This window comes from Podarcis tiliguerta (genome assembly GCF_965153285.1).
Source record: "Podarcis tiliguerta genome assembly, chromosome: 11".
NCBI lineage: Eukaryota > Metazoa > Chordata > Lepidosauria > Squamata > Lacertidae > Podarcis > Podarcis tiliguerta.
The window spans coordinates 36,654,294-36,675,142 of record NC_139544.1 but is presented as its reverse complement, the minus strand read 5'-3'; the positions used below and the strand labels follow the sequence as shown (position 1 = coordinate 36,675,142).

Genomic DNA, 20,849 nt, shown 5'->3' with positions numbered 1-20,849 from the left:
AGCATCCCTAAACAGGGCTGCTTTTAGATGTCTTCTAAAAGTCTGGTAGTTGTTGTTCTCTTTGACATCTGGTGGGAGGGCGTTCCACAGGAAGGGCGCCACTACTGAGAAGGCCCTCTGCCTGGTTCCCTGTAACTTGGCTTCTCGCAGGGAGGGAACCACCAGAAGCACCTCGGTGCTGGACCTCAGTGTCCGGGTAGAACGATGGGGGTGGACACGCTCCTTCAGGTATACTGGAGTAGTGATTGCAGTCATATTGCAGTGTTGAAAATGTAAAATGGGCTGGAAGATGGATCGGGGAGCCTGGGACTGTCTGGTGCTGCTGGACTCCAACTCCCATAATCTCTTGCAGTTGGCCATGCTGCCTGAAACTGGTAGGAGCTGGAGTCCAGCAACATCAGACCACAGTTTTCCCATTCTTAGGCTAGTTGACAGAATATTGGACCATCAGAAATCTGCCAAATACAATTTTGGAGTGTACTTTTTGTGAACCAGTTTCTTTCTGATTTTTGCCATGAATTCATTGCTTTTAAAAAAAGAACCTGTATAGTGAATAAAATAATTCATTTATCTGAGTCAAAACTGACAATGCAACTCTTTATTGTCCTACAGCATGGCGTTATGTAGGTGCTGCAGGAGGGTTCCTCTTTATCCTCATTCAACTCATCCTGCTTGTAGAATTTGCCCACAAATGGAATAAGAACTGGTATGTATCTTTGCACATGCATGCACTTGTGTGAGTTTCTATATTGCCTTGAATAGCAGCTGTGATCAAATTTAGCATTTGTATCAGGCATTCTCATATTATATCTTTTAGAGTGCTTCTTTCTTATCCATGCTGCTTCCTTTATTCCTGACTCTGGGGTTTGGTGTGTTTTTTTGGTCTTTCACTTACTATTTATTACAAGCTGTTTCTTTGAGTGACTATCACAGTTTTTATCGCTGCAGAAAACTTTCACATGCATGGTGCAACAGTGCCTTCATTACTCTTTTTCATTCCACAAACGTTAGAAATGCATGAACTTTGGAAGAGAAAGAAATGTAAACCTCTTGAGATTTCTGCATTATACTCAAATGCTGGGGGGGGCAGTGTTTGCGTCTCTGAGGAGTCCTCAGCCCTTGTACTTTTGGCGAACGTGCTGACGATTGGTTGCTTCATTGATGTGATGTGATGTGATGTGATGTGATGTGATTGGGTGTGTTGGTCCTGCAGGTGAATGATTTTCGCCTCCCCTCCAAAACAACTCTGGGCAATTTCCCCCCATTTTATCAATTTGGAGTCCCAAAAAAGAGGAGGCATCTTATACATGGGGGCATCTTATACACGGAAAGATATGGTAGTTTTTGTGCTTCCCGATAGTTCCTGTTCTGTTTCATTCCGCTGGACCCAAATTCATTTTCATGGAACCAAGCACTGACTTTTCTAGCCTTGAAGGTTCATCCTATAGCTGGTCACAATTTACTGTATTATAATCCCTCCAGACATGCGTAGACCATATCAGTTTGTGAATCCTGTATGCGGTAGGCCATGCTCACTTCAAATAATTAAGGCATGGCTTGTTCTTCTTTAGAAATGTCCATTGTATTAAACAATATAAATACAGCAAATTTCCCCCATAATGAACTATCCTCATGAGGATACCTCTTGACAATGAATCCATAGAATTCATTTGCTTTCCCTTCAGCTAAATCCATGCTGCCCTTTTCTTTCCCCAACAGGACATCTGGCACAAGGCACAATAAGCTCTGGTATGGCTCCTTAGCTCTTGTGACTCTCATTCTGTACTCCGTCGCTGTTGGAGCTCTGATTGTGATGGCTGTCTTTTACACACGTGCCGATGGCTGCAATTTTAACAAGATCCTGCTTGGCGTCAATGGCGGCTTGTGCTTGCTTATTTCAATGATAGCCATCTCGCCTTGTGTCCAAAACCGTAAGCAAGCTCTTTTGGTCTGGTATTACTTTAGCTGGAACTACTGTTGATTTCCTTGGCCGTAACTGAACCTCAATATATTTAGAAGTAGAATTTTGCCTGCGTTTTGGGACTTGTCTGTTTGTCACAGTCTCTGACCCAGCTGCTGAATTTCTGTTGTGTAAAATAATCTGCCAGCACCCACTGTCAATTCTGACAGCCCATCTGTATAACCCTGCTGTATAGCCTCATCAGGTCACAGCACTGCTGTGGCTTACCTGCATGCATCAATTTGCCATATGTATTGAGAGGAAGGACTGTAGCTTAGTTGCAGAACACATCCTTGGCGTGCAGAGGGTCCCTAGATCAATTCCTGGCATCTCCAGTTAAAAAAGGATCGGATAGCAGATGCTGTTAAATGCATATTTCTGAGAACCACTGCCATGCTGGACTAGAGGAATGAATAGGAGGCCTTCTAGAGGAATCTTTGCATTATTATTACTACTTATGGGTTGGAGCCAGACTAACAGCACAATCCAAACCCAAGATCCACCAGGATGTGCAAGCTTAGAGTAGGCAGATCTTGGAGGGATGGTGTAACTCTCTCAACCCAGCTGAACTGGAGCTAATCTGACTCAGTTGGCAGAATCTATGCTGGTGTAAAATCCCCAGAAAAGTTCATTCTTGGGGTGAGGCAAGGAGAGACTTAAGCCAACCTCTGTCAGCAGAACTTAGAGCACCAAAATGGTTGGTGTAAATCAAACTGAATTTTAAAGGTTTGTTTTCCTTTTACCAGACTTAGGCTGCCTCAGCTCTGCTTCTGAACAAAATTTGGAATAGGGATAACTTACGCCATCTTAATTTAAGCCAGGATAAATTTTGCCAGCTTCCTGTGCTTAGAATTACTTTATTAGTCATGCTTATAATAGACTCATTGAAATCAGTGAGACTTAAGTGATAGTTTCACAGAGGTTTTAAGTTCAATGCTCCTCTTGGCCATTTATGTCTTCTAAGGCTTGCTTAGCCACTTGAGTCTTTAATATCAAGCCTTTGGTGACAGAAAACATTTAGAGATGTAAATGAGTTAGGTAACTCTGAATCCCCCTTCCCTTTTGACAGACCAGCTATGAGAGCAAATTGTAAAGTGTCTTTTACTTGTCACTTTTGGAAAAATCTAATTCTAAAAATAATATAAAAATCGCAGTAGGAATTAGTGGGTTAGATCCAAAGCTTTTGTTGAAAAAGAAAAGACACATTTTCATTCTCTAAAAGCTTTTCAAAAATGTATTAAAACAATGATTATTAATAATATTCCTTTTTTTAACTTTAGGTCAGCCACATTCTGGCTTGCTGCAGTCAGGCATTATCAGCTGCTATGTCATGTATCTCACCTTTTCATCTCTTTCAAGCAAACCACCAGAAACTAGTAAGTTTAATTTGGATCAGGAATTATATGTGCATTTACACCAATGGCAATATAAAGGTCTCTGCTTTACTTGTTAGTATACTGTTGTAGTATTCATATCAGGACATGAATCTATCCTATATAGTTCAGGCTATGCCAGCCTTAGGGATGCGGGTGGCGCTGTGGGTTAAACCACAGAGCCTAGGACTTGCTGATCAGAAGGTTGGCGGTTCGATCCCCGTGACGGGGTGAGCTCCCGTTGCTCGGTCCCTTCTCCTGCCAACCTAGCAGTTCAAAAGCACATCAAAGTACAAGTAGATAAATAGGTACCGCTCGGGCGGGAAGGTAAACGGTGTTTCCGTGCACTGCTCTGGTTCGCCAGAAGTGGCTTCGTCATGTTGGCCACATGACCCGGAAGCTGTACGCAGGCTCCCTCGGCCAATAAAGTGAGATGAGCGCCGCAACCCCAGAGTCGGCCGCGACTGGACCTAATGGTCAGGGGTCCCTTTACCTTTATGCCAGCCTTGCCTAGCCTGGTCCCCTATAACTCTCATCATCTCTGATAATTGGCCCTATTGGTTGAGGCTGAAGGAAACTGTAGGCTTAACTATCTGGAAGGTATCAGGCTGGGGAAGGTTAATATATATATTTTAGCTTCAGCTGATACATAGAATGTAGAGTTTTCTTCTGTTTTATTTCTAGCAATTACAAAAAAAATGTTTTGTTTGGAAGATGTTATATGATTACTATTGGGGTTTTTATTTTTAGAATAGGATGTGTCACTAACTGAAAAAAATGAGAAAGTATGTTTTGGGGGTGTAGAGCAGGGATGGGAAACCTATGACCTTCTAGGTGTTGTTGGACTCCAACTGCCATCAGCCCCAATCAGCATGGTCATTGGTTAGGGATGATGAGAACTGTAGTCCAGCAACATCTGGAATGCTGCAGTTTCCCACCCATGGTGCAGAGTGTAATAGCTGGTTATTGGGGTGAGTGGGGGAAAGTGATGCTTTTCAGACCTTGCCATTTAGTCACAATGGCATGAATAAAAGTGAAGAATGAATGAATGAATGCAGCAAACCGTAAAATAGAAAAGAGCAACAGCAAGTTTAGCCTTTTCAATAGTACACTGTGTTTCATTATGGATCATATAGATTTTATTAATTTAAAAATACAGTTTTAGGGTGTATCAAATCATATAACTGAAACATAAAATGAGCCATGCTAATTGTGATTTTTTTCCCCAAGTCCTAGATGAGAATCAGAAGAACATCACGATCTGTGTACCTGAATTTAGCCAGGGGCTACAAACGGATGAAAACTTGGTGACTGGACTGGGTACTGCCATCCTGTTCTGCTGCATTTTATATTCTTGGTATGTCTTGAGTTGCAGTTGTAATGAAGTATTGAAGTAACTGAATAGAATTAGAAAACTTGCATCAGTCTACTTTATTTGGCCCTATAATCGGCAGGAGAAGTCTTACTGGTGGTGCTGTCACTGGGTGCTGCCCAGTTTGTGCTGACCTATAGCAGGGCCTTCCTGGTGATGGTTCCCCATTTGTTGAATATCCCCCTTCCCCACTGTGAAATGCATCTTTCCATTGTGCTTAACATTAAAACATTCCTGTTCACCCAGGCATCTGATAGTTGATTGTTCCTGGCAATCTTAGCTGGTTTAAAATGCTTTTAAATGTTCTTAATGGTTTTAGTTGTTTTTATCTAATTGCCTTGTTTTGCTTTGTTGTTTCCTATCATGAGCTTCTCTGGGAGGATTGAGGGGGCAGAAATTTAACTAATAAATACTTCTGAGGGAGGTAGCAGTTATTATTTGGCACCATTTCAACATACAGTCTGCTAAATGTAAATTGGCGTGTGTAAATTATGAAGCCACTATATATGCGAACAGTAAGGCAGGGAGTCCCCATCTATATGCTTGGGTCAGTACAGAGGTACCATCCTAAAGAGATGATGATACAATCTTTGTAGTTTAATTAGAGTCCATTAAGAGGCCATATTATTGCTGGTATTCTAATAGAAATTACTAGAGTCAAAATGTTTACACAGTGCATAGAGATCCATCATACCAGTATTATGTAATCTTCCTAATAGTGTTTCTCTAGTACAACATGCACATTTTTTCCTTGCCTTGGTGTAAGAGGGCATTTACATACTGTTTCTCTCAAAGAACACGAATAAGTGAAATATGGCTCTAAAGTAGTACAAAACCTGTAAAACTGAAATTTCCTCCCACTAGAGTGGTCTTTACAAAATCAGAATGGTATGTCTTTTTGGTGTGTAGTATGTTGATTTTGAAGAAACACTAAACTGGTTAAATATCTGTCCCCTTCATCTCGAAACCTCTAGTGGAAGATTGATTAAACCTAAGTTCCTGTGGGAAGAGTATGTCTGCCGTGCTCATTCATATACAGATACAAGTTTTTACTGGGGCTGTGCACCAGATTCAGCTGGTCCAAACCAAATTAGACCAATTTTGGGGTATCTGGTTTTGGGTTGGACCACCTGGAGCAATGCAGAGCTATCAGGAGGTGAAGCATTGGGTGCAAAGACTGCAGGGGTCTGTTTTGCCAGTGTGTTCCTTGTTTTCTCTAATGTCTGGCAAACTATTAGGAAACACCATTTCTGCAGAGGTTTCTGGTTGCATCAGGAGTCTGTCTTCCCCAAAGGGTCAACTTCTATTAAACAATCCTTTTGGAGCTAGCGGGCCTCCTCTGTTCCACTGAATTCATTTGGGACTAGTGCCTTCCAGAAATTATTCAACCTATTGTTAGAAAAGATGTCTCTTCAGCAAGGCTGCTTCTAAGAATGACGCATTCCCACTGATTAATTTCTGCTTTCCTGTTTGTGTCTAGCTTGACCTCAACAACGCGTGCAAGCTCTGAAGCCCTGAGAGGAATATATGCCACACCGGAAACTGAAGTGAGTTAACATTTTTCTTTGTTCTGCAGTATGTCTCTTTCTGCCAAGTCCATGCACTCTCTCATGGAAAGTTCCATATGCTCCACACACACACATTTGCAGTTTCCTCATTAGCATTTACAAGATACTAGCTACAAGCATAACACATTCTTGTTCTGTGCAAAAACTCAGGGCTGTTTCAATATTATTGTAGAACACGATCGAATGTTGGCATTGTGGTGGTCACATTGAAGAAACTGCAAACTATACCTGTCTTTGCTCTGCAAGATGTTTTTAAGCTTTGGTACTTGAGCTTTCTCCTCATAAGTCACTGATATCAAGCTCCTGTTATCTTTTAAGAACTGTAGCCCCCACAAAGCAGTTACAACCTGCTCCCCAGGTTCTCTCATGTGGCTAAAAGCTCCCAGGTTTATTTGCCTGGGTCTCGCTGGAAAAGTCTCACTTGCTCAAACTTACTTATTGTTCTTAACTTTAGAGCTGCTACCTTGGTGGTGTGATATCCCTCCCACAAAAGAAAAACCTTCTGCATAGCCAAACTTCCACATTACAGTGGTAACGCATGTATGCAAATGTCAGTCATGTGGTTTGACCGGATTTTGTGTTTAGTTCTTATGCCAGTGTATAACCAGTGGTGTAAGTTTCTAGGAGTTTGTGGTACTTAGCTGAAAATATGTTCAGGCAGTGCTGATCTCCAGTTGGAGGCAGGAACCTGAATTCAAGTGGTTATGCACAGGCTTAAGGAGAGTCATCTACACACAAAATTGCATATTTGCTTTGTTGTAATTGCACCTTCTTTTTAAAAAGTTTGTTGTGCAATTCAAACAACTGAGGCTCAACTGGCAAATAAACATACCTTCAGAAAGTATAAACAATGAGAGGGGGGAATCCTGTGTGCTTCAAAGTATGGGAGCTGCCTAGTCCTTGCTCCCCCATACACACACACAGTAGTGTGGTAGGGGGAGTGAGTGAAAATTGTTTTATAGCACCATCTGTCTACAGAAACTTGATTCATTACATAGTTCATAGGATTTATGCACTACTTCATTTTTAATGTGTGGCATGTTACACTGGAACGACCTGTGGAGCAGCAATTAATGTATTTTTAAAAATAGAATAATCTGAAGTGACAAAACTGGTCCAGTGTTCATTGTGGCGATGTCAAGTCTATACAGTAGCTGGTCCACAATGTCACATTATAGCATAGTTTTTAACACAAGTAGTGTGCTGGTGCACATTGCTCAAATGTTCCCGAGTTACTCCTCCCTTCCTAACCCTTTCCTGCACTGAGCAGGCTGGTTACATGTGAACTAGCACTTAGGGTTTGTTTCCCTCAAACAAGCCATGATTGGAAAGCCGAGGTTTGCTTTAAAATAAACTGTGGTTTAATGTGACTTGTGAACCAGTTCAGCATGCCAGATGTTCCCAGCGTAGATCAAATATGTTTGGAGTGACCAACTTCCTCTGATCCTTATTAAACATTTAATGCAAAAATCTCAGGTTTGTTGTGCTAATAGAAGTTCTGAAAGCATTTAAAGTTAGAATAGTTTCAGATGGCAGCCAAAGTACAGTACTTCAAAGAAATGACAGCTCCTTGTGTGGGGCTTTGGCAGAAATGTAGCTGGCTTAGTTCTTGCCATCGCTATGCTGCCAGTTTTGTTCCAGCTAGTTCGTTTGGACTAGCAACAGCCTGAAATGTTGGCCATGTGATTTAGCACGCCTGTCACTTGCAAGCAGCACTGTCAGGGAGCGCTCTTAAGTGTGTTGATTCTCCTTTTGCTGAGTGAGAGACAACACAGATGGATTCTGTCTGGGACGAGAGTCCAAGCTGCAAGAGAGAGCTCTGAACCGCTGTACTAAAGTGGAGCATAATAGAATTACTTTTAGATCATTTGCTCTTAAAGAATGCTACAAGAACCATTGCATAGTAACATAAAGAAAAGGGTAGCAGCAGGCAGCTTATTGTGCGCTTCATTCTTCCCCATGACAGAAGGGCTTTTGTCTCCTGATTAGAAATGTAAACATAATTCTTCAGCTGCATCTGTTAAATAGGAAGCCTTTCTTGCGTCTAAACTATAGACTGTTACCCACATTATGGAGAGCTCTTGGCATGCATGGCAACATTGCTAATTGGATCTCTCAAGAATTTGCAAGGCTTGAATGTCTGATAAATCTAACCATATATGTTGCCGTCTTAGACAACTGGAAGGCAAAAACTAGAGCAATTATCAAAAGTGTTTTAAATTTTAAACTCAAACAGTTATGGAAGCAATGCACAGAATTGAATTCCTACACCTCAATAGCATTCATTGAAAGTATTTTGCCTGTGTCTGTGTCAGACTTAAGCATTCGACCATGTGGTCAAAGGAAAATAATTTTTTTTATGTAGGTTAATGGCAAATAAAGCAACATTCCTGTGCTGCCTGGAAAAATAATAATTTGTTTAGAATATCGCAATGTGGTGCTTTTTGCATTTTTAAAGAATTGTGTTTCTCAGTGTACCTCTTTTACCCAATCTCAGGAGAAATCCAAAATACTCTCTCACTTTTCAGCTATTTCATTATACTGTGTTGCTTTCAAAAATCTGTGCATTTATCATAACATTTGTATGTGTAATTTTTTCCCCTATATGAATTCTTGGTTTCCTGCCATCATCATTACTGAAGTCTTGCTAAATATCAAGTAGTCTAAATTTTTTGTTGTTGTTGTTTTGATTGAAAGCCCCTCGTGTTTCTGCATTTTTAATTGTTTCTGTCCTGGTAAATGTAGCTTTCTCTTGTTTTCTGTATTTATGGTATAGGTGGCTCGCTGCTGTTTCTGCTGTACTCCTGCTGAAGATGGTAGGAATTCATTCTTTCATGCAACTCTACTTCCATAGTGATACATACTACCTTGAAAAAGGGAGTGGGCTGCTTGTGTTTGTAGACCACTTCTTACCTTTTTGTGTACTTTCCCCCCCCCCCCATTGGAATGGACATTTCTCCCTAACCTCTTGTGAGGTGAGGGATGCAAGAATAGATAGAAAAGCTGTGGGGGAGGGCATCCATTTCTCTGCCCCTCTTTGATGCATAGAGGCAGTTCAGTAAGAGGTAGTTGAAGTGTTTTCCCTGATGCATTCTGAGAACTTTCTGCACTTAGTAAATGGCAACAGCCAAATGATCCTTGAAATAGGAAGAGAGAAGTTGTGTGCAATTTGCCCAGTAAACCCAAGAATGCCAGCGATACAAATAGCTGTGTGGCATGTTCTGCTCAGAGCTAAAGGCTGTATACTCCAAATGTTGGCATAGGGCAACACTGTAAGAAACCTAAAATGCATGTAAAACACCTGTAAAGCCAAAGACGCATAGATATTATGGAACACTTTCTATCGAAGTGCATTCCGTCTTCTCAAAGGGTGGGTTATTTTTATTTTACTTTTTAGATTTTGCTATGGTGTGTGGGGAAAGTAGATATATATAACTACAGGGAAGAGAGTCCTGCAACTTAAAATAACAGTTACAACCACAGGGATGTTAATTACAGGCACTGCTTTTCAAAGAGAGAGAACATCTGTGGATGGAAAATGGCATAGTTCTTTTCTTGCTTATGTGTTGGTGTGGTGCATATAGTAAAAGATTCAACTCCTGTTTTGACTTGTTCTGTTCAAACCATACTCATTCTAACGTCGCTTGCTCTGCTCCCAAATAGTTCTATCTCCCAGTGATTCATGCTGGAGAGTGGGAAGAGGACGAGCACATTACAGCTGCCCCATCCAGTTTTGTTGCGAGCTTCGCTTTTTTTGTTCTGCAATACTCATAGTGCGCAAGCTCTCCTGAATGGGGAACTATATATAGCGTGTGATTGCCTAAAGTTTCATGACAGCTGCAGTAATTTAATTGTTTGGGAAATTCCCAACCTTGCCTTTCTGAGGAGCATGTAAGTTTGTAAGAAAGGGTTGCTTTTGTGGGCTGTGACTCATAGCTTTTGAGAGTCCCCGATAGGCACTCAAGTAGCAACAAGCCCTTCTCCCTACAGCTCCCGGCAATGGTTTCCAGAAGTCCAGATACTAGAGTACAAAATGTGTGAAGAGCATCATTTTCCAAAGGGATTGCACTTGAATAAGTTGCAGGTTTTGCTGGCAGGGCAGGCCCTTACTCATATTGGGCCACAGATCAGAAACATTTTTTCTGGCAAAAACTGTATTTCATACATATTCTATTCATTAACTGTGCTGTTTGCACGCATTCTCTTCTCTGAAATTTGTTCCTGAATATGAACAGTAACTTACGATGCTGTGTTGAATCTGGGAAGATGAACTGAGTACCAGGCACTGGGAGCTCTTGTCACCATAAATTGACAAATAAATGCTTCAAGCAGAGAAAGGCAATAGCTCAGTGATAGAGCAAAGCATTTGCATGCAAAAGGTCCCAGCTTCAGTTATTTTAGCTCCCCTAACAGACTGACAAAGGCTTCCCCATTCTAGTGGAAGCCTCCCTTGGATCCTAGTTCCCTCTGTTTACAACTGCAGGTCTTCGTTAGTCTCAGAATATGACATTACCTCAAAATCATTTGATCTCCAGCCTGACAGCAGTGTGCCTGCCTAGCCTTCACATCAAGCGATAGACTTGGTTCTCTCTTATTTTTGCTCCCCTGCACTTTGTCTCCTCCTCAGCCTGGGTTGTGCTTATTTCACCTGTCCAGAAGTTTGAAGTTCCTACATTCCACCTTCAGTAGGGAGCTTTTACCTCCATGAGAAGCGCATGTCACACAACTGCAAGTTGCTTTGGAAAATCCACTAATGGGAGTTTTACCATTAGCTGAATGACACTGTTGGATACAAGCCAATGTAATCTTCAGTTACATTGTACAACAATGAATATTGCAGAAGACAAAGCAGACAAAATACACCAATTACTCTCAGACAGGAAAACTGAGTCAACAGTAATAAACTCACACCTTTGAGTTCATTTGAACCCAAAGCCCTGCCATAATAGAAAGATCTTTTAGTTTTATATCTTTTCATATTAGGAAGGAGCCAAACAAACATCCTTAGTCAGAACATTCCTTAAATTAAAATGCAACTTTTTTCCTTGGTTACATTCAGTACCTTGATTCTTCTTGGCCCAGAATAACAAAGCCAGTGTCTTCCTTAGCAAAGGCCATTTTAAATATAATTAATTTCCCAAAGACTATAATAAGTGCTTATGGAAAGCTTGTGTTTTTGTATGACCTGAAAGATGAGAGCTCTTCCTAAAATGGCATTCTGCTTGTTTTTCAAAGTAAATGAATGGTGTTGAAGATTTAGGCCTGAACCAAATCTTAACATTTTTCTTATATGTGTTTGGTTTCACAGCAGATGTTGAAGAGCCTATTGGCAGAAAGAGTGGCCAGAGAGTAATTTATGATGAAAAGAAAGGGACTGTATACAGCTATGCTTATTTCCACTTTGTGTTCTTCCTGGCTTCTCTCTATGTGATGATGACGGTCACCCACTGGTTTCAGTAAGTCACATTCTTGGAGTAAAGGGTTATAGCACTGAATGGGTATGCTACCATAGTGGCTTGGTGCTAGACAGGATATTCCTGGTTAAATCTCAGCTTACCCACAAACCTACTTTGTCTTAGTCTCACTCCTCTGCTTCCCTGCAGTATGGGGCTAATAATACTGGCCTTACAAGGCTGTTGTGAAGATTAATATGTAATTGAGTAATATATATGCAGCACTTGAAATGTACGATATAAATTATAACCATTGTTTTGTGTTATGTGTATTTAATATCCTGTCCTTGGTGAAGTTAGCTTGTCTTGATTTGGATGGTGATAAATTTAGCTTACATTTGAACGTGTCAAAGCACTGCAACACGTGAATGAAACTGTTGAACTTCTAACAAAAATATGCAACTTATTAACATCAGTTTCATTTCCAGAAGACTGAAGATTAGCCAGTGTGATACAGATTAAAAATTTATTAAGGAGCAGGAAATAAGTAAATTGCATGACCCACCAGTCTAATTTCTGGCCCTGGTTAAATTATTAAGCATGAGTAAGAGTGCAATCCAAGAACCTTTTCCTGAAGTAGGCCCCATTGAATTCAGAACATTTCTGAGTAAATATGCATAGGGTTGCACTGTAGCTAGAATGATTAAAGAATAATGAAATGAACCTTGCAGAAGATGAAACTCTTTATTGAAATTGCACCTTACTTTTCTCAGCGTGGCTTCTGCAAAACGAAGTCCTGCCTTATCAGCCTTTTATAATAACAACAAATGGGTTAGCCAACTCATTTACACCCATCTCTTATTTTTATCTTTCTAGTTATGAAAGTGCTGCAATTGAAAAATTCTTTGCTGGAACCTGGTCAATATTCTGGATTAAGATGGCTTCCTGTTGGGTGTGTGTCCTCCTCTACGTTTGGACTCTTCTGGCTCCCTTCTGCTGCCCAACTAGAGAATTCTCAGTGTGAAGCTGTTTCTGGTACAAGTCCATCAGCTTAGGGAATGGCAAAATAAATCAGTGTACTAGCTATCCTAACCTTGATGTTTAGGATACTACATTAACTCTTATGAAATCACACATGTAGAGTCTGGTTTTGAAAACTTATTTACATTTCGTGAATTAAGAGAGCCTGGAGAACAAGTTTAGTTAAAAGTGGCACCTCAGTCTGGAAGTCAAAAGTTATGGATTCTCTTAAACATAATTGGTGATAAGACTGATGCTGACATGTTACAGTCCTCGCAGACATTGATCCCCACTTTTTTTGTTGACAAAGAAACCAAACTCGTAGATAAAATTACAAAATGGAACTTAAAACTTAAAACTTCACTGGGATGAAGATGTTGTCCTGGGTGGGAACGACATCAGCTTGAGGGTTTTTTTTTCTCTATTAGATGCTCTTAGTAAATTATTGGAAATGTAGATTGTGGGTGAAAAGGATTTGTGGGTATAGAAATATTTATTTATGCTATTAATGAAAGGCACCTTTATGAATCACTGGGTGACATGATGTAGAATCTGAAAACCTGACTGGGATGCAAGACACTGTAAAGGTTGGTGCAATTGAAAGTTGTTATGAGTCACTCTGGGAGTGAATGCATCTAATAAAATATTCAGAACAGAAGCAGTGAGCAACAAAATACAAATCTGCCTATAGCTAGCCTAGTAAGTCTGGAGAGTTTCCCTTTTTTTGCAGGGGTTGTTAAGAGTCTACAATATGTAAACTTATTTAAAACTGTGATTTAATAGAGTTTAAGAAATCAGGTAAATACTTATATTGTAAAGTAGCCGTACCCTGAAAAATAATTGGGAATGTTCAGAATTTGTTTACAGCAGTTTCTTTTTTAAAAAAATAATCCATCACTTTTTTGATCCCTCATTTCATCCCTAAATACATTTTGATGTGATTATTTTATATCAGTTATGGATAGAGGATTACAAGGAGACAAGGCAAATTTAACTCATTGTAATATCAGCGGTCTAACTTATTTCCCATGCATACCAAAGTCCGCTTAGTGAGTCTTTCTTTACTAGGATCAGAACTAACTTTTTGCAAGCCCTTATATGTGAGTGGAATAATGGTGCAAGAGAAAAACTATTGGGTCATAACTATTTAGTGCACAAAGCCTGCAATCCTATACACACTTACCTGGAAGTAAGAGCCATATAATAAAATTGCGCTGTGTACTATTTTAATCAATAATGAAAGGGCATGCATGCTTCACATATTAGCATATTGCTTTTTAGATTCTTTTTAATGTTAATGCATTCCAATGTCTCCGATGAAAATTAATGGCAGTAATTTAAGTAGTAACATTCTGCTAACTGTGAAGCTAGCTGTGGTATCTCAGCTGCCATGTTCCAGAAAGTTGTGTTGTTTAAAAAAGCAAATCAATGTAGTTCAATTGTTAAAACAAAAGGTGCATGAGTAGTGGTTGTGTGGCCCACCTAGGGAATGCTCTAATGCTTTGGCTATTGAATTAACTTGCAACAGCTGCTTTTGTTTAAGATTTCCTGATAATTGGAGATGGCAGCCATCTGTCATTGACAAAGGAGTGCTTCTTTTCAGAGTAATGAAGACTCCTTAAACTTCGATTCCAAGGTTTGAACCAACAGATATGGTCACTTTTCCTGTTTTATCTTGCTTAATTAGTTAGTTACTTATTTTCCCCCCTACTAGTTTATGCAGGGCTTAGTGAATTCTATAGGGCTGGTTGGCATGCATATACAGTGGTACCTCGCAAGACGAATGCCTCGCAAGATGAAAAACTTGCAAGACGAAAGAGTTTTTTGTTTTTTGAGTTGCTTCGCAAGACGAATTTCCCTATGGGCTTGCTTCGCAAGACAAAAACGTCTCGCGCCTTTTTCTTAAAACCGTCAATGCATTCCTATGGAAAACCGTCAATGCATTTCCTATGGGAAACCGTGCTTCGCAAGACGAAAAATTCACAAGACGGAAAAACTCGCAGAACGAATTAATTTCGTCTTGCGAGGCACCACTGTATAGAGGAGCTGCATGTTACTAGGGCTTTGTTGATTGAGCATTCTGAAGCAGAAAGCATCAGCAAAATCCTAAAGCAGCTTAATAGAACAAATTGATCCAATCAGGGGAAGCTCAGTTTTCACCAGCCAGATCTTTGAGGCACCTGGTTTTACTGTAACGAATTCAGCTTCTGTGTTTAAAGCCATGGTGGCTAACCTGTTGGACTCTACCTCCCATGGGGACCAGCTGGCCTGGCCCACAGGCAGGGATGATTGGAGTTATGGTCTTGCAGGATCTGGAGGGCCAAAGGGTAGCAACCCTTGGTTTAAAGAGAGTGATAACCTGCTTTGGAACACCAGTCTCCATGTTTCCTCAGATTACTTGAGAACGTGTTTTTCTCTAATCAAACAGAACAGCATTTGCTTTATCGAGCAAGCCTTTTCTAATTGATGCTACTTTAATTAAGTTCTGGATATTGGACCACTGTGAACCCCTAGATGTCATCAGTCTCTTTATATTAAATATTCTTGAAAAATTTATGGGGCTTCCATTCTCTCAAACCTTTTGAGAGTGGTACACACAATGGAAGAGTTTTAAGGCTTATTAGACAGCATAGTGTCTTGCCTTTTGAGTCTGCTTGAAAAGGCAGCTGGGATAAGCTCAGGAAGAGGAAATGGTGCTACTGTTTAAAAGTGACCTTTATCATCTCCAGGACTTGCTAGAATAATTCCTTGGAGACTTCACTAGCCTCTGTATTCTGGTGTTTGGAGAGAGAGAGAAATGAACCCTTTAATGAAACAATAGCAAAGACAAATGTAAACTGCAAATGGCAAAGAGATGTAAAATGCTGGTGCTTAAATATGACCCTGAGAAAGGGAACCCCAGGGACCATTTAAAAATGTACTGAATTTCTTACACTACTGACGCCTTTCCTTACTTAATGTGTCTTTATACTTTATAATCTGAAGAACAGCACTCAAAATAAGAATGCTTCATGCATAAAGATGAGTCTAAAGGGGGCATAATTATGTCCAATTGTTTACAACCCTTTTATTGTGCGATAACAGAGTTGGCATGTTGGGTTATTTGTTTTTCTAAGTGGCTTTTAAAGGCCTTAAATCCACTGACCTTACTAATAACCATGGCTAACAATGCAGCTCACACTATCCAGCATCTATTTGTGCTACTAAGTGCTATATCACGAAATTATAACTGAGAAAAAATGTTATATATATATATCTCCTGGATTCTCTTAAATCCTATTCAGTTGACTTTTCCTGTAAAACCAGTGTGTGATAACTCTCATAATTAACAAGTCATTTAAACAAGATTTGCAAAAACTTCATTGTCAAATTTGAAATCTTTCTAGCATTGAAATGCCCACTTTAAAGAACTGTTTAGTTTGGGCTACAGCAGCACTCAGACCACCTGCTTTTGCCAAAGAATTTTCCTACAGAAATTAAGAATATTGTGAAAAGGTAGAGAAAAATCCATTAAATGTCCACAATAAACCTTATGTTTTATTTTACTGTGTGTGAAATAAAATATTAAATGTTTCTTGGCAGTGTTTGAAAGCAAAGAAAGTGTGGGGCACAATCTGTTGGGAAGATCTCTTGTACAAGCTGTTGATATGAATGGCAGCTGTGCAAGAGCTCAGATTCCAGTCTGTACCCATTCATTTCAATAAGGCTTCCACACAAAACTTTCTGGTGGAGTTGTAACCAAGCAGCCCATGCTCTCTCCAAATGTACCACCAACTTTTAATATCCTAACTCTCTAAGTGTTCTTTTTATATATTTTTAACTGCAATTTTTTTCATGTCAATTTTAAGGAATGAATTAAGAATAGAACATAATTCATAATGAGTTTTTTAAATATTTTCAATTTTTACAAGTTTTTTTTTATACAATCTTGTTCTTTTTTCAATTTCGGGGAGGAGGGAGTTCATAATTGTAGCTCAAAGAGGTTACCGTTTGAGTCATGTAACTTGTAGCAGTTTTAAGACTATATGGATTTGTGGGTTTTTTAGTTGTTTGAGAGAAATCTTAAGTGTAAAACAAGCATTGTGTATGGTTTTTAAAGCATTTTGTTGGGTTTTCTAGGAATATTGAAAAAGTATTAAAGATGTAATTGTTTAACTGGCCAATAAAGTATCCTTTGTTTAAAATTGCAATGGTTTTTTTTTCCTTTAACGTCTCCTCCAGACTGTATGTATTTTATGGGACTCATACTGGAAATTTAGGTTTGAGCAAATGAAGTAGGTGAGAATGCTCTTACCCTGGCATAACAAATCCGCTTAAAAACAACAACACAAAACCTGACTTTTTGCAGGTTGGAATGCCCTGATACCTAGAAATCCATTTTGATCAGTTAGTTTAAAGCTGCTATACCATTTCAGCTTTCATTAAGTGGTCAATGAATTTATTTATTACATTTCTATACATTTCATCTGAAGTTCACAAAGCAGTTTATAACATAAGCGCAGAAAAACATAATAACAAAACCAATAAGTTGCCCCAAATGGTACTGACGGTGCCCCGAAGACCCTGGCTCACTGAGAATGTCCCTCGCTCATTAATCATTTTTCCTTGTTCAGTCCACTATCTAGGTGCTGTGTTTCATCAAATATTTATTCCAGGCGTGTATCACCACATTGATGCTATGTCTTAGGGGACTTACAGGGTGAGTGGATGGGGAACAAGATTCCAAAGCCTGTTCTTGGGTACGTTCAAAATTAAATAGCAATGGCCTGTGCTAGCAGGAGAAGCTAGTGCAACAAGGCTATTCCCTGTTACCACCCTCCCCCGTCTGCCTCCTCAATTGGCTCTGGAAGGTCAGGAAGATCCTCAGAACAGCATTGAGTGGGTGGGAGGAGAAACGCCTGCTGCCTAAATGATTATATTTGTGTGCTGTTGAATTCCATTCCAAATACATAACACTGCATTCCCAGAGCAACCAGTCAGCCTCACACTGGCAAAAAGAATAATGCTGAAACCCAGGTTGAGACAATATGTTGATTCTATACTGTGCCAATTTTTTAAAAAAATAAATCCCATGATTAGATGCCTGGTTTTTCAAAAGCATATATAATACACTTATTTATTCCTATGTTCTCTGTGCTCCTTGGATAGCATTGTTGTCGTTTAGTCGTGTCCAACTCTTTGTGATGCCATGAACTTGAGCACACCAGACACTCCTGTCTTCCACTGCCTCCCGCAGTTTGGTTAAACTTATGCTGGTAGCTTCGAGAACATTGTCCAACCATCTCGTCCTCTGTCGTCCCCTTCTCCTTATGGCCTCAATCTTTCCCAACATCAGGGTCTTTTCCAGGGAGTCTTCTCTTCTCATGAGGTGGCCAACATATTGGAGCCTCAGCTTCAGGATCTGTCCTTCCAGTGAGCACTCAGGGCTGGTTTCCTTAAGAATGGATCAGTTTGATCTTCTTGCAGTCCACAGGACTCTCAAGAGTCTCCTCCAGCACCAGAATTCAAAAGCATCAATTCTTCGGCGATCAGCCTTCTTTATGGTCCAGCTCTCACTTCCATACATCACTACTGGGAAAACCATAGCTTTAACTATATGGACCTTTGTTGGCAAGGTGATGTCTCTACTTTTTAAGATGCACAGCTATATGCTCTTAAATTAGATACTTAGCTTTCTGACTCTCTTTATAGTAGTAAATGATGGATGACCTATAATTTATGCATATTTTTTAAAAATTTTATGAATGAGTTAATGTCAGCGAGGTACAATTTAGGATGCATTAAATGTTGTACCTACATACCTGCACCTCTGCTCACAAGGATGGGGGGGGGATCTTATGGCCTTCCAGATGTAGCATGGCTGGTAGATGATGTTGTCGTCCTTCAGAGATAGTTAATTACAGGTTTCCCATCCCTGTTTCAGCTGTTGTGGGGGATTCTATGGATGGGAAAACACTGCCACCTTGCACTCCTTAGGGAAATGTAATAATACACACCCACCCGCCAAAAGGCAATATTCTTTTAAGAGGAGACCCATTGAAAATAATGGACATAGCTAAGTTAGCTCCATTGATTTCAGTAGGTCTACAGCTATTCCACCAGGCTGCAGAGCAGAGGGAGAGAAAATGGAGGTCTCTGCTCAAGAGGTCTGTTGCCTTTGGCCCTCCTACAGCCCAGCCACAGCCATTCCCCCAGGCTACCCATGCAGCTGCCCCCCCACCTGGTTGCTATCAGAGATGTAACTTTAAGGTGGGGCTTCCACACATCCAGGATTTCAATGGCGGAAGTGATGTTCGGAAGGCGGTGGTTCGGCCTGGATCTTCAGCAAGTAAACCAAGAAATCGCATCATTTTGGCACAACTTTTGGGTTCTCCTTAAAAAACAACAATTTCAGTGGTTTCCTCAACAAGCGCAACTCTACTTTAAGTACAGGAGTCTTTTGGCTGACAAGGGTGGGGAGCAAAAGTGCTTTCCTCACATAATTATTTATTTAAAGTCCTGTAGTAAAAAGGAAAGCAGGATTTATTTTTAAAAAAATAATAATGATGAAGCATTGATAAAATCTTCAGAAGTATACTAAATTTATGAAAAAAAATTATGTATTCAGCTATATATGCTGAATCTCAAAGCAGAGATTGCCACCTAGTGGACAACTAAACCCCATATGCTCAGAAATCCATCCCCTTCAAATCGTTGGAGAGTCGAAGAGATATTACAATAAATCTTGGACCTAATTTTCATTAGCAGCAGATGAGGTGGTAAATTAACCATAGCTCAATAGTATAGGTTTGCATGAAAAAAGTTCTCTGTGACATCCCTGGCATTCCTTTCCCAAGCAGGACAGGAAGAGATTGCTGACTGAAGCCCCTCAGAGACACTTCCAGTCAGTGCAGGCAGTACTAAGCTTGATAGACAAATGGTCGTATTTTGGTAAAAGCCAGCTTCCTATGGTCCTGTGTTGGACTGTACCTATTCAGAGGCAGGTGGCAGTTTACAGGCTTGAATGTTCCTCAAGTAAAGGAAATGAAGTCTCTCATACATAGAAATCTAGCCTGCCACAGAAAAGATGACTAGGGTAGCCTAGAACTCCTTCACATGGTTTGCTCCTCAGTACAAACACCTAGAAGGCTGTCACATGAGACCACATTAACAATCCAGTTTTACCACCTAAACTGACATTAGGAAGAACATGATATTTGTTTCTTTGGTGCTTGGACCTTTTACACTTTAATGTATAAAATATGATAGCTGGAGTCTGAATCTCAAGTATCTTGCTGAAACTACGGTGTTATCAATGTATCAGAATAAAATTTTTAATCCAGTTATTACTTTAAAGTAAGAAAAGACAAAAATGAATCTGAAAAATAAAAGGTGTTTTGATGAGTCCTGAAGGTCAAGAAGAAGTGAGGGGAACCACTACTCTTTGGCATAGGCAAATAAAGTTAAACATCAATTTGAACTGAAGAATTGCAACTGAACTTTTAGATGGGGGAGTCAATTTTAAACTATCCAGCTGGTAGCCCTACAGAAGGGGCTTTTGTTTGCAGATTTTCCTCAGCTCAATAGAACCCCTGTCTACTCAAGGCCTACTCAAGACCATTTCTCCTTCAGCCAAGCCATCCAGAATTGCCTCAGAGCAACCCATAATCTGTTCATAGACCCTCTGCTCGCCCTACAGATTAGGGTTTTTTTAATCACTTGGCTAAGGTTTTCACATTCTTCTTTGCTCAGCACCTACATACACCTTGATGTCTGACTCAGCCTTATCCTAAAGTAATTTGTGCCGCAGTGAGAGCCATAGGAATGCTTTACATACAGTGGTACCTCGGGTTACAGACGCTTCAGGTTACGTGATTTCGGGTTGCGCACCATGCTGAACCCAGAAGTACCAGAACAGGTTACTTCCAGGTTTTGGTGTGCACACATGCGCAGACGCACTAAATTGTGTTTTGTGCATGAACAGAAGTGCCGAATTGCAACCCGCGCGTGTGCAGGCGTGGCGCTGCGGGTTGCAAACGTGCCTCCCACACGGATCACGTTCGCAACCTGAGGTTCCACTTTACTAATTTGTTAATTTGACAGACACAGGCTGTGTACACGCTTCTGTTTGTTCTGCATCCCGTGAACTCTCACTGCTAGTTTGAGAAGCACTGTACACACCTT

The 20,849-nt window shown here is 40.2% G+C and overlaps 1 protein-coding gene across 2 annotated transcripts in view; it reads left to right on the top strand.

The window, feature by feature from the left end:
* The window catches only part of SERINC5 (serine incorporator 5), a 42,162-nt gene extending 25,286 nt beyond the window's left edge, over nucleotides 1-16,876 (top strand). Inside the window, exons 5-13 of one of the 2 annotated variants that reach the window (XM_083404155.1) lie at nucleotides 613-706; nucleotides 1,720-1,931; nucleotides 3,241-3,336; nucleotides 4,564-4,690; nucleotides 6,186-6,252; nucleotides 9,050-9,089; nucleotides 11,582-11,729; nucleotides 12,543-14,453; nucleotides 14,730-16,876. In XM_083404155.1, the coding sequence (XP_083260281.1) occupies nucleotides 613-706; nucleotides 1,720-1,931; nucleotides 3,241-3,336; nucleotides 4,564-4,690; nucleotides 6,186-6,252; nucleotides 9,050-9,089; nucleotides 11,582-11,729; nucleotides 12,543-12,690 (932 nt within the window). In that variant the 3' untranslated portion in view covers nucleotides 12,691-14,453; nucleotides 14,730-16,876. The remainder of the gene's footprint in view (nucleotides 1-612; nucleotides 707-1,719; nucleotides 1,932-3,240; nucleotides 3,337-4,563; nucleotides 4,691-6,185; nucleotides 6,253-9,049; nucleotides 9,090-11,581; nucleotides 11,730-12,542; nucleotides 14,454-14,729) is intronic. The other variant, XM_083404156.1, reaches the window with a different exon arrangement.
* The last annotated feature ends 3,973 nt before the right edge of the window (nucleotides 16,877-20,849 follow it).